We start from the raw sequence: 14,435 nt of genomic DNA on the forward strand, positions 1-14,435 counted from the left end.
TGTATGTCCCGTATTCTGTTCAACAGATTGAGACCGCTTGAAGAGTCCTTCGTCGGCGAATACCAAGCAGGTTTTCATGAGGGCCGATCAACGATGGATCAGATGTTTGCCCTGAGACAAATCCTCGATAAATTCCAGGAGTACAACTTGCAGACACATCATCTGTTTATTGACTTCAAGGTGGCGTACGATTCAGTTAAACGGAATGAATTATGGCAAATTATGCTTGAACATTCCTATAACGTTGGACGGATCGAAATCAAGTGTAAGGGTTGCGAATGAAATATCGACGTCATTTGTTACCTTAGATGGATTAAAGCAGGATAATGCACTTTCGAATCTACTGTTCAATAAAGCGCTCGAGGGAGCGATTAGGAGAGCTGGTGTCCAAAGAAGCGGTACCATTATCACAAGATCGCATATGCTCCTGGAATTTGCAGACGATATCGATATTATCGGGATTGATCGCCGTGCCGTAGAAGTGGCTTTTGTGACTTTCAAGAGGGAGACAGCGAGGATTGGACTCACGATCAATACCAGCAAAACGAAGTACATAGTCGCTGGCAATCAACGTGGGTTCATTAGTGATGGTGGCAGCGAAATGGTTCTGGATGGTGAAAAATTTGAAGTGGTGGAAGAATTTGTGTATCTTGAAACATTAGTGACGTGCGATTATGATGTCACCCGCGAGGTGAAAAGGCGTATTGCAGCTGCAAATAGGGCTAATTACGGGCTTCGTAACCAACTTAAGTCCCGTAGTCTGCAATCGAAAACAAAACTCGCGCTGTATACTACTCTGATTCTTCCGGTGGCTTTATACGGCCATGAAAAATGAACGTTAAAGGAGGCTGATCGGCGAGCTTTTGGAGCGTTTGAGCGTAAGGTGGCGGCGTCGCGTGAATCACGAGTTGTACCAGGTATATGAAGGGCTGGATATCATTAAGCTTATCGAACACGGCAGACTACGATGGGCTGGTCACGTTGTTCGTATGCCGGAAGAACGTCAAGCGAAGATAATACTTAGTAGAGAACCCGGAAGAGGCCGCAGGCTTCGTGGAAGGCCGCGTACACGATGGCTTTTTGCTGTTGAAGATGACCTGAGGGCGCTCAATGTTCAGGGCGACTGGAAGCGATTGAACCAGGATCAAGTCCAGTGGAGAAGGATACTCCATTCGGCGTAGGTTCATCGAAGAGCTGTTACCCATCAAGTATCAAGTATCAAGTTAATACATGGAAGCTGAAAAACGACAAAAAACATCTGATGCAGCTTTCAGTATTTGTCAGCACCATTGGATACCATGACTCATAATCGGCTTCCGTACATCACTTTAAAACGAAATTTTACCTAAATGTTTAATTTTTGTTACCTCCCCCTTGTGTAAAGCGTGTAAAAAACTCCGAATTTCGCGTTACGTAAGCAAGCGATAATTCTGAAAATTGGCCCGTGGCTTGAAAAGGTTGAATAGGCCTGCACGTAATTAGGGTAAATGATGTATCTTGGACAAGCGCAGGACATTCATTAGAAAATATATCGAGATTGAATAGTATAAAAAATTGAAAACCACTAGGTTCATCCAAATTCATAACCTATGATTAGTCTTGTGTCTCCATTGCCCAATTTTTGAGTAAATTACGTTTACTAGGTGTAAACTGTGATATACTGCGAACTGAAATATTTTCTTTTTGGACATCAAATATATAATTTCGACATGGAAAATGCATATATTTTGGACAGAGTCATTTTCTCCTAATTTAAAAATGGCCACCTACAGATCTCAATGGTATGACTTACCTGCACGTAACCACATTCATTTAAATGCATTTATTTGCTCAACTGACATATAGATTAACCCAGAAATTAACATTGTTTCGCAATCTTAGCGATATCATTGAAAACAGCCTGAAAGTTGGCAATTAATGGTTCATCCATGTATGTACAGTACATTGGGGTGACCAATAAATGTCTGATGAATAAAAACATAACTTCATTTTGGTCACTCCTTTTTCATCCGTCTCAAGTTCATGTTAAGCGATAGGAATATGTTAGTATCTCAATTACAATCAAACTTTGGCCGTAGGACCTCAAGATTGCCGTTTGAACCAATTTAAACGTGTTTCATGTGCATTTTAAGAAGAGTCCTATAATGCATGTTCTCCTGCATACTGGCGTCCAGCAGGCATTTTGGTAGATAGCTTTACATTTTAGATAAATTTAAAGATAAATAATAGTTGATTTGTGAATTCTCATCAGGAGCCGCTAGAGTTGAGGTAAAAGTATGCAATGATCATACTTTCGATAAAAATTTTCCTACACATTATCTAAAATTGATCCAAGAAGCTCAGGCTTGTCCAAAATATGTACATGTCCAAAATATATCATTTACCCTAGTTTACGGCATTTGTGAATTCTGGGACTACTATGGACTTTTTGAAAACTGCAAAATATGTCGATGTTTCAATTTTCATGAGAACACGAACTGCACTTCTCTCTAATAATGTGTCAAAATGGACGTCGAGTTTGTCACAAGCAACCTCGTTGGTAGTTCCGTTTCCTTTTGCCCATAAGGACGTGATGCATGTTATAGAACCTATCTTAAACTTCATAGAACTAGCTCTGGCCAATTACGAAGTAATTATGATTTCGTCAACAAAACGTATTTAAAAATTGATTTTCACTATATCAATTGATGAACTTTTTCTAAATGGGCGTAATAGATTTTACAGCGATTGTAAAATCTCACCACATCCCTAACCTCATAAGAACTTTATCCAGGACAACAAATGTGCTCAACAAAAAAAATCTGTTCTCTCTGGTAGTAACGTCATATGAAGGAAATAAACTGAATAAAATTCGTTTGAAATTTCAAGATCAATCCTAAAGGGAGTATGTTTTGTAATTATATAATACAACATCCGCTATTACACATTTTTTCTCAGGTACCCTCAGAGACCAGCAAAGGTACCCCCAGGGGTACATGTACATTAGAGTGATTCAAATTTTGACTTTTTTGTAGTAGCTCCTGTTGTAAAAGTTACTGTTTGCATAGCAATTTTCATACAAACTTCAAACCGCGCGTGCTCACTCAATTTACATCCAAATTAGCTAAAAGTTTAGGTGGGTTAATAAGAAGGCAAATGCAATCATTTAAGCAATGGGGGGGGGGTAGTCAAAATTTGAATCACTCTAATGTACATACCCCTGCCGCTGCGCTAGACGGAATCTTGGGCAGAAAAATGAGAAATTTTTTGTTGGCGTTTGGTGCGATTTGGCAGAACCCCGGCCATTTGAACGCGTGGAGAATGGTTATGTGTGCACTAATAAAATTTCTTAGCTTTGTGCACACAAATACCCACGGAAAACAGACATTCGTCGAACTGACTCGCTTGGTATATACCACTATGAGGATCCGAGACTTCATATGACGTGTGTGTAAAACTTTCGAAGAGATGATCGATATCGGGACCGACTGTAACGAAGATTTTCCAAAACGTAGTACGGAGAAGGCATTGTCGGAGATCTCTACTACTGTATTGCGAAAAACCGGCACGAAGAACATTGTTGCGTATACTGGCAGCACTGACTGAGTGTATATCTGAGTGTACATAAGGATTAATTATCCAATGATAGATGATAGAAGTTCCTTGAGGGCCTCATATTTGGAATCTCAACGTCAATGTTAATAAGTTTCGGGACCTAGATCGGATCGATTGGATACTCTAATTTCGTTTGTAATAGTCTACCTTAGTGGCAGCATCCTCGGAAGTCACGGTTATTGCGGACAGCAAACCAACAAGAGGATGCAGGACGGAGCGATTCAAAAACGTTCTCAATACGCGTTCGTCAACTTCGAACCACCAAAGACAAAGAAGGAATTGCCCAGAGAAGAAGACCATTTCGTAGTGCTATGCCTAGCATGCAATGACGCTGGACATAAAGTAAAGGATTGTGCAGTTTTCAGAAGATGGATGGATGGAAGAAAGTCCAAAAACATCACCTATGCCGAATCTGTTTGGGAAAACATGGACGACGCCCGTGTAAATCACAAACTAGCTGTGGAATTTAGGGCTGTCACCAGCTGATTCACACTCAAGACAATGTGAAGGTTATTTGCTCAACGATACTAGAACGGACCGGTTGGGATCCCCAGTAGCCTTGCGAACAAAGGCGTAGGATTACCAATCCGGAAATGGCGATTCTCGGTCCGTTTAGGATGTGCGAAACTTTCTCGAAACCCTGGGCATAGTGTATCCATTGTACTTGCCTTACAAGATACATACACCCGATTCTGTTTTTACATGGATTTTTTTTACACGGCCGTGTAAAAAAAAATCCCATACAAAATGTATGCAAAGTTGCTCCATTTTGCATGATTTGTCGAGAAATCGTGAAACTTTTTTTACACGGATTTTCAAATTTTGAACTGAAAACTTCTTTTACACGTAACGCATCCCCTGTGTAAAAAAAAGAATCGGGTGTATTCGTGCAATGGCGGGCATAAAAAAGCTTCCAATTAATAACTGAGGAAATCCATATAGAATATCTAGTTGAAAAGCAGGCCAAGTACCAGTTGGAATGTAGAGCCACTGAAGAAGAAGACTAGAACGGCCCCAAACTTGAAACTCCCACAACAAACTCTACAATGCACAATATGAAAAAAGAAGTATTTTTGGCCAAAATTATAAATTCTTTATTCTTTATTTTGCAGCAGAGAAAAGCCCATTTGAGTAGAACCATGGAATCTTTCTCAAATGGGCGCAAAACCTCCTCATCTTTTCATATCAACAGAAATACAGTAATTCCAAATGATACATTGTTTGACTTAAATTACTTAATATTATAGAATATATCCTAATGGCCTATGCTACTGTGTGATACTGTTGGAAGCTGAGAGGAGTGTAGTAAACCGTTTCCGAAGAACACCCCGTGAAAGGTTAAAATCAAATGCGGTTGAGCAGTGATTGAAGATGCGACACATAACTTGTGAATGGGTACTTTTGCGCATAATTTGTGCGAGCACCTCTGAAGAAAATGAAAGATGTTGACCGAAGTGGACAAGTGGGATGTTAAAGTTCAATTTAGAGAGCAAGGCCGGGCAATCAATTATAGATTGCAAGAGATCTGCAATGAAAAGCGTCTTGGAAACGTCACGACGCTCACTTAACAGATCTAAACCAATAAGTTGGCAGCGTGCTTCATAACTTGGTAAGTTATTTGGATCATTCCAAGAAGACGGCGTAGAGCAAAATGAACAAATTTTCGCTGAATTGCTTCGATTCGTGTTGTACTGTTTTCGTAGAAAAGAGCCCATACAACTTATGAATATTCTAGTAATAACCTTACTAACGCGCAGAAGAGCGATTTTAGACATTGCATGTTATCGAAGTGCTTCGCTATGCGGAAAATAAATCCAAGTGTATTCGACGCTTTCGATGTGGTCTTTGAAAGTCAGCTTAGAGTCTAATAAAACGCCTAGATCCCAACAAATGCTCGTCTAATAGCTGTAGATCCGATTTTGTAACAAAAGTCAAGACTAGAAATATCAGAGGTTCTAAGTAATCATCTTCCGGTGACAATTCTTTATGGAAATTTTATTTCGCTGCTCTTTATGTATGTACCAAATTATTGGCAAAAATTACCGACTCTAGAAACAATTTTCTCAATGTGTATACACTGATCCGAAAAAACGAGAGTATCCTGCCCATCCCTAATTCTCAAATGTTATTTTTGCTTTACTAACTTATTTCTGCATCTGCGGAAACCTTTAGCTCCAAATAGTTTACCTAAAAGAAAAGAAGAGAAAATATATTATGTTAGTTTTTACAGAATTATGTGGATTTCAGAGAAAACATTTAAACTCGATTCTATAACTCGACGATTCATCTTAAAGCACTACCGAAAATAGAACCCTTCACATAACATAAAATATTTTAATTTAGAAAATATATTAAAACATTCAAAATACATAGTTTAAAAGCAAAAACTTCTTTTTAGTCATATTAAAAAAATATAATAGGCAAATAATTAATTGATTTGCATTTAAGCTGCAGCTATCGGTAGGTATTTACATATTTTGGCTATACACCGAAACAAATGACAATCATTAATGAAGAACTCTTGTGACCGACGATCGTCCAACAGCACGAGAAAATCCAGATAATTTCGAAATTAATGACGCCTTTTCACCAACGCATCTCGGTTGTAATATAAAACTCGGCAAGTAATCGGTCGTTATTATTAGTTTGGATCGTTGTTTATGGATTTAACTGATTGTATGTAAATAAATGAGGACGCACATCCGGGTGTGACACGGGTAGGCCACCGGACCGCTCCCCGGCTACATTATGAACTCCATATGATACCCACCAGCCAATGCATGCCGCCCATCAGCAGCGCTGATGGTGCGCAGCCAGATAAATGAATGAAACCCTTTCGAGACCGTACGTTTATTTTATTGAACATCACCGTGGTCATTTTAAAAATCTAATAGTTAGTTGATTCTATTACGTGTTACATGCTTACGTCTTCATAATTTGATAATTCTAAACCCCCACCTATCCCTCTCGTAATGCTTATGTATGGTAGCGATCCAAAATCTGTGTGGGTTCCTCATCGATTTATCGTTATCGTTTCCGGCCCTCTTGTCTGGAAGAATTGCTCTTCGAATTTCGAAATATTCTGGAACCAACTTGATATTTAATTTAAAAATCTATTGTTTTGTTTTGCTTTTTACGAATTAAAATACTTCACTGTGCCATAAAGGGTTAATCAGCGAGGGGAGCTGTGCGATGCGTAAGCACCGTCATCCAAAAAAACGCGCGAGCGCAATAGTGACATTTAATTAATTAAGGAGTGTCCTTTATAATTCTTCTTTTGTGTTCGCGGGCTTGGGCCACTTAACGTTCCACGGAGCGATCACAGTTCGACAACGCGAGAGCTGCCAATAATGGATGATGATGACGACGAACTCGGTCCAATCGGTACGAGCGCGAATGGTCGCGCTGTGATGATGATTTCTGAATCACATTTTTATCTCTGTTTTTATTTCATTTGACGTTTTTGAATTTTTAATTCGTTTTGATTGAAGTGTGTTGGCACAGTGTATTTCTCTTGCGGCAGAGGCATCAATTTGATGGTGATTTCATTTTTACTTTTCGCGCCCTCGCCTTCAATGTTTGAGTTGAAAGAGCATTTTCTATGTGTTGTACTGTTGAAGATAAATATTCGATACGAATTTTTAATATTATTTATTTACTCGTTTGCTATCACGAAAGTATTAATTTTGTATATTTATAGTAGTATTCCCTAAAATTTAACTAAAATGATAATAGTAGAGCGTGAGCAACATTTCTCCAATTGGACATGCGAGTAAATGGGTTGACTCGGGATTTTGGTCCGGTCTAGGATCAAAGAACGACACGCGATTCACTGTGCGAAATGGGCGATTCATGCAATATGAAAGACTGCAACATTTTTCAGTAGAAGTGCTTATGAGAATAACAAGTTGAAAATAAGCCAAATAGCTGTGAAAAACATTTGATATTAGTAATCTCCCCTAGCCTAAGCTCATCTTTAGTGGAGGAAATTGCATAGATTTAATCATTGAAGTAAAAAAATTCAAATTAATGCGATCATCCCTAAGTCTTCCAATATTACCAGCACCTAGAGGTCGATGGATTATACCGCCACCACGTTCAGTGGTCATTGGGCTGAACTGTTTCTTTTAGTGACTGACTGTGCGGGATGAATGTTGATAATCGTCATCACGACGCGTAGCTCTCCTCCGGTGTTCGCAATGCTTCGTAGCATTGTTTGATTCACCATCTGCAGAGGGAACTACGGAGCAGACACTTCGGATGAATGGATGGCAGGCGGATGCGACGGATGCGGTACGGCATTCGAGGGCTTTTATTAATTTACAAGTAAATGATGTCAGATAAAATTAAAAGTCATTCAATTAATCTTTCGTCGAAGGAGGAGGTTAATGACATACAACAGTCGTCGGGCGCAAACGTGGCTGTGATTTCAATAATAATTAATCAGTCTGTGTGCTCGCGCATATCGCTCTCCGCCGCCGCCAGCTGACCCGACCGAGACCCGCCTCTGGAATCCCCTAATAATAACACAAAAGGAGCACATCTTGTCGAGGGAGAGTACCATACCAACCAACACCAGATATGAAAATAAGCACTTTCGATCACCGTAAATGAAAGCATGGCGGTCAAGGTTTGGCACTGTTATAACTAGACCTGAGAGTCATTCTTTCGACTCTTTTGGGCTCAAGTGTTCATTTCCTTGTTTTAGATTGAATGACGTCTGCTGGTGGTTTGTATTTATTGATGCCGGTATTTTGCATTCCAACGCGATCGGAGCCAACAGAATTTATTTTCTATTGAACTGAAAGGTGCTAGTCTACAACTATACAAACAGATTAAACATATGTTCAAACAAAGCAGTAAAACAATGAGTTTGTACCCTAAAACACGGATGAAATTCGACTGGTATAGATTTGCATGTTCTTTCTTGAAGATTGGTATGTAAAATTGCTATGTAATTTAAATTTGAAAGTAACATGTCAACCATTCTTTTATTTGCAATGCAATTTCAATTGTTAGCAATGTGAATGCGTTCAATACCAACCAGGCATTGAAGTCGAAATTGATTTGCTGGTTTGCTTCCTCCTAATTTTAGTGCCTACTACGATGCTCGTGGAGGACCAACGCGCACTTGGAGTTTTCGAAAGAAAAGTGCTGCGTATCATCTATGGTGGGGTGCAGATGACGGACGGTACGTGGAGGAGGTGAATGAACCACGAGTTGCATGAGCTGCTGGGAGAACCATCCATCCTTCACACCGTGAACATCGGACGACTGCGGTGGGCCGGGCACGTATCCAGAATGTCGGACAGTAACCCGGTGAAAATGGTTCTCGAAAACGATCCGACGGGCACAAGAAGGCGAGGTGCGCAGCGGGCAAAGTGGATCGATCAGGTGGAAGATGACTTGCGGACCCTCCGTAGACTGCGTGGTTGGCGACGTGCAGCCATGGACCGAGCCGAATGGAGAAGACTCTTATATACCGCACAAGCCATTTCGGCCTTAGTCTGAATAAATAATAATAATAAATACTTTTAGTAGTTAAAATCACAGTCCCCAATAAATGTCAATATACAGGAAGATTTGCATCCCCCAGAACACTAAAATCATCAAAATTTCAAGTTTTTCTAAAATTCCCCTTGTCACTTTGGACATCCAATTATTCCACTACGGCAGCGGTTCTCAACCTGGGGTACATGTACCCCCGGAGGTACCTTCGCTGACCCCAGGGGGTACCTCGGACGAAAATGCGTAATGGCGGACATATTGGTAAAGTTTTAATAATTGTATAAATTTGTATTGCAAGACTTTGTATTGTACATAATATGCATAGCAATTAGTAAATCAAAACATATCGAATCATGTCCACCACAGCCAACACAGTGTACACAAAAGATCAACAAAATCTTCAAAACTAACCTATTTAATCGAAACTAAATTATGAAATATGTTAAGAGTATAATTCTTAACTAAAATATTAAATTTGACGGTTCAGAAGCCTTGAAGCATAAAGGCTTTTTTTTTTCAAAAAAGGGAAACTTCAAGAGACTTGGGAACCTCCTTTCGAGGGGCTCAGAAATCTTCTTTCAGCCAGCCCCTTTTCAAGTGGTTCGGAAGCCGCTTTTCGAAAGGGTCGGAAACACCCCTTCAGGAGACTCGTAAGCCCCCCTTTCAAAAGACTCGGAAGCCCCCTTTCAAAAGGCTCAGAAACACACTTTCAACACTTTCAAGAGACTCGGAAGACTCCTTTTCAAGTGGCCCGGAAACTTCCTTTAAAGGGGTCCGAATTCTACCGTCGACAAGCTTTCATCGAAAGTCCCCTTTCATGAGGCTCGGAAGCCTTCTTTTAAGAGGCTCGGAAACCTCCTTTCGAGGGGATCTGAATTCTTTCAGCCAACCCCCACAAGTGGTTCGGAAGCACCTTTTTAAGAGGCATGGAAACCTCTTTTCGAGGAGCTCGGAATTCTTCTTTCAGTCAGCCCCCTTTGAAGTGATTCGGAAGCCTCCTTTCAAAACAGATAGGAAGCCCTCATTCAAGAGGCTCATATGCCCCTTTTTTAAGAAGGTCATAAGTCCCCTTTTCCAGAGGGTTTGAAGCCCTCTTTCAAAAGAACCGGAAGCCCACTTTCAAGTGGCTCGGAAACCCAATCGAGGGGCTCGGAATTCTTCGTTCAAGAAGCTTGGAAGCCTATTTTCAAAAGGCTCAGCAAAGTCATTTTAGGAGGGTTAATGCCTCCTATCAAGAGGCTCGGAAACCACCTTTCGAAGAGGCTTGGAATTCTTCTTTAGCCAAGTGGTTCGGAAGCCTCTTTTTGAAAAGGTCGGAAGCCCCCTTTCAAGAGGCTCAGAAGCTCACTTTCAAGAGGCTCGGAAGCCCCATTTCAAGTGGCTCGAAAACTTCTTTTGGAGAGACTCGGAATTCTTCCTTCAAGAAGCTTAGGAGCCTACTTTCAGAAGGCTCAGAAATGTCATTTCAAAATGACCAAATCCTCATTTCAAGAGGCCGGAAAGACCCTTTTTCATGAGGCTTGGAAGCCCCCTTTAAAGAGGCTCAGAATTCTCTGTTCGAGGGGCTCGGAATCCTTTTAGCCAACCATCACGAGTGGCTCGAAAGCCTTTTTTCAAAAGGGTCGAAAGGGTTTCAAAAGGGAATTTTTCTTTCAAGAAGTCTACTTTTTCAAACGGCTCAGCAACGTCATTTCAAGATCTTCAAAGCCTCCTTTTGAAAGCCTCGGAAACTCCCTTAGAGCTCGTAATTATTCTTTCAAGAGACTTGGAAGCCTACCTTCAAAAGGTTCAGAAACGCCATTTCAAGATGCTCAAAAGTCTATTTTCAATAGATTCGAAGGCACTCTTTCAAGATAATTTTATAAGTTACGCTTATTGAAATAGGGGGTACCTCAATGAATACAAATACACGAAGGGGTACCTCTCAAGAAAAAGGTTGAGAACCGCTGCACTACAGCATCAAATATCGAAGTTTCATGCATCTACAGGACATTTGGCACCAAAAACTAAATTTTGATTTTTTTTCGAAATTTGATGTATCCCTATACAGGTTCCCCGTAACGCTGGGTAGACACCTTTGCGTGGTGTGTTACGGTGTAAGATCTACCACGGTCACATTGTCAGCTACAGGCAAATCCTGACCCAACGAATACCTTCCCCAATATCCAACTCCGTGGTACTTATGAGAGTGTCGCTGAGTCGAGGGCCTCTCGTTAAGTAAGTACTACACCAACACTTCCTTCCCCTTCCAAGTTACGATGAAGATGGGCGTGGCCAGGAGTAGTAATCCTCATGCTTTTGTGATTTTTATCCTAGATTGAAATCAAGGACCACACCCACCTTGATTTTTGATAGCAATCTGAATAAGGATTTCAAAAGAAAAACATGAGTATCACTAGTGTCCAATCTACGAAGTACACCGTAACTATGCTATGCTATGCTATGCTTAAAATCGCAGTCCCCAATAAATGTCAATAAATCAATAATGATTGAATTTATGCTTCATACTGCGTTATTTTGCGGCTAACGTACTCCCAAAAACATATATATGTATAAAATCTGGGGATATACAGATTCTGTTAGATTTTTATGCTAATAAAATGTAGGCTAGTAGAATTGTAAGATTCTAATACAATGATTGTATTAAAATCTTCCAAACTTGTACATGACAAAATTTTATACAGATTTTGCAATGTCTTTATGCAGAACTATATTTAAATCTCCCATCAGCTGAGTGTGTTGATTCCATTTTTTGTATGTTTATGGTTTTCAGAATTGCGTTTGATGAAGCAATTTTTATGGTTCATCTCTGATACTGGTCATGGATTTTATTCATTCTTTGATTCTGCCTGACTTAGCATCCGCGTATCTCAAATACCATTATTCAGAATCTTCAGATTTTCTCAGCTTCTTGAGCTTTAGCTTGATCCGTAGTTGCTACTCCATTGTGACATGGTCAGCTGTTATTGCACAGAGAAGAGAACCAACAGACCATCCACATCAACAATCCCAAAAAAAAAACTACCATGGCAACTATGAGAGTTCGTAGAGTTCTCTGTATCTTTCTTAGGCAGGCGTCCAACTGACCGTCCTTCCTCTTCCTCTGCATTCGCAAGGACGTGGCCAGGACAGATCTTGACTATTGAAGAGTGTATTGCTTCCATCTGAGAGCAGCTCCCAAATCAATATCTGTGGTAACGGATGAAAGTGATGCTGCTCTCATACAATAGATCAGGCTTGTACCACCAACGAATTTGTACGAATTGCTCAATGCTAATGCTGATGCTAATGCCAATATTTAAAGTTCAGACAAGCTTGTTCCCAACCGATATAGTGCAAGATCATCGCTGTTTTGTTATAATGCTATAAATTGAAAATAAATCATTTCATATGTTCTCCTTTTATTTCAAAGAATGGGAGATTTTTTAATTTATTTTAATACATACTAACTTGATACTTGATGGGCTACAGCTCTTCGATGAACCTACGCCGAATGGAATATCCTTCTCCACTGGACTTGATCCTGGGCCAATCGCTTCCAGTCGCCCTGAACGTTTAGCGTCCTCAGGCCCTCTTGAACTGCAAAAAGCCATCGTGTACGCGGCCTTCCACGAAGCCTGTGGCCTCTTCCGGGTTCTCTACTAAATATTATCTTCGCTTGACGTTCTTCCGGCATACGAACAACGTAACCAACCCACCGTAGTCTGCCGTGTTGAATAAGCCTAATCATATCCAGCCCTTTATACACCTGGTATAACTCGTGATTCATGCCACGCCGCCAGATACCGTTCTCCTGTTTACCACCGAGTACTGTGCGCAGCACCTTACGCTCAAACACTCCGAAAGCTCTCCGAACAGCATCCTTTAACGTTCATGTTTCATGGCCGTATAAAGCCACCGGAAGAATCAGAGTAGTATACAGCGCGAGTTTTGTTTTCGTTTGCAGACTACGGGACAAGTTAGTTACGAAGCCCGTAATAAGCCCTATTTGCAGCTGCAATATGCCTTTTCACCTCGCGGGTAACATCATTTTTGCACGTCACTAATGTTCCAAGATACACAAATTCTTCTACCATTTCAAATTTTTCACCATCCAGCACCATTTCGCTGCCACCACCACTAATAAACCCACGTTGATTGCCAGCGACCATGTACTTCGTTTTGCTGGTATTGATCGTGAGTCCAATCCTCGCTGTCTCCCTCTTAAAAGGCACAAAAGCCTCTTCCACGGCACGGCGATCAATCCCGATAATATCGGTATCGTCCGCAAATCCAAGGAGCATATGCGATCTTGTGATAATGGTACCGCTTCTTTGCACACCAGCTCTCCTAATCGCTCCCTCGAGCGCTATATTGAACAGTAGATTCGAGAGTGCATCACCCTGCTTTAATCCATCTAAGGTAACAAATGACGTCGATATTTTATCCGCAACCCTTACACTTGATTTCGATCCGTCCAACGTTATACGCATCAGCCGTATCAGTTTCGCCAGAAAACCATGTTCAAGCATAATTTGCCATAATTCATTCCGTTTCACTGAATCGTACGCCCCCTTGAAATCAATAAACAGATGATGTGTCTGCAAGTTGTACTCCCGGAATTTATTAAGGATTTGTTTCAGGGTAAACATTTGATCCGTGGTTGATCGGCCGTTAATTGCGGGGTTATTCCTCGGTAATTGCCACACTCCAGTCTGTGCCCTTTCTTAAAGAGAGGGCAAATTAGGCCGTCCAACCAGCTAGCAGGCATTTCCTCGAATTCTCATATTTTCGACATAATATGGTGCAGAACTTCATAAAGCTGCTCACTGCTGAGAAGTTCAGCCGGAAGCTGGCCCATCCCCGCAGCCTTATTGTTTTTCAGCTCTTTAACAGCTTTTTTAATCTCATCTAGTGTAGACGACTCCACAGCTTGTCCATCGTCGCTAATATTTATTCTGCTCACCGATGCACCGTCGCTTCCACTATTCAACAAAGTCTCGAAGTGTTGCTTCCACTTGGCAGCCACTTCGGTTTTATCTGTCAGCAAATTCCCTTGTTGGTCGTTGCACATGACGGGAGATGGCATTGTCTTTCTTCGCACGGCATTGACAGACTCATAGAACCTGCGTATATCGTTCAGCTCCTTGTTAGAAATCACTTGTTCTTCTTACTCTTTCTTCTTCCTGCGGTGGGTTCGTTTTTCGGCTGCTCTTGCTTCCTTGTACCGATCTCTATTCGATCGGGTACCTGACATCAACATCCGGCTTCTGGCAACGTTCTTCTCGTCTGTCACTCTCTGACACTCCACATCGAACCAACCCGTCCTGGGTCGCATCAGTGCAGTGCCTACC

The 14,435-nt window shown here is 41.0% G+C and overlaps 1 protein-coding gene across 2 annotated transcripts in view; it reads right to left on the bottom strand.

Annotated features, from left to right (window-relative positions):
• The window catches only part of LOC134215744 (uncharacterized), a 139,014-nt gene that overhangs the window by 75,377 nt on the left and 49,202 nt on the right, over positions 1-14,435 (bottom strand). Inside the window, exon 4 of one of the 2 annotated variants that reach the window (XM_062694876.1) lies at positions 5,739-5,781. The exons of the other annotated variant lie outside the window; for it this stretch is intronic. Coding sequence (XP_062550860.1) covers positions 5,739-5,781 — 43 coding nt within the window. The remainder of the gene's footprint in view (positions 1-5,738; positions 5,782-14,435) is intronic. 2 annotated transcript variants of the gene reach the window in all.

Source organism: Armigeres subalbatus, chromosome 2, assembly GCF_024139115.2.
Source record: "Armigeres subalbatus isolate Guangzhou_Male chromosome 2, GZ_Asu_2, whole genome shotgun sequence".
In the NCBI taxonomy this organism is placed as follows: Eukaryota; Metazoa; Arthropoda; class Insecta; order Diptera; family Culicidae; genus Armigeres; species Armigeres subalbatus.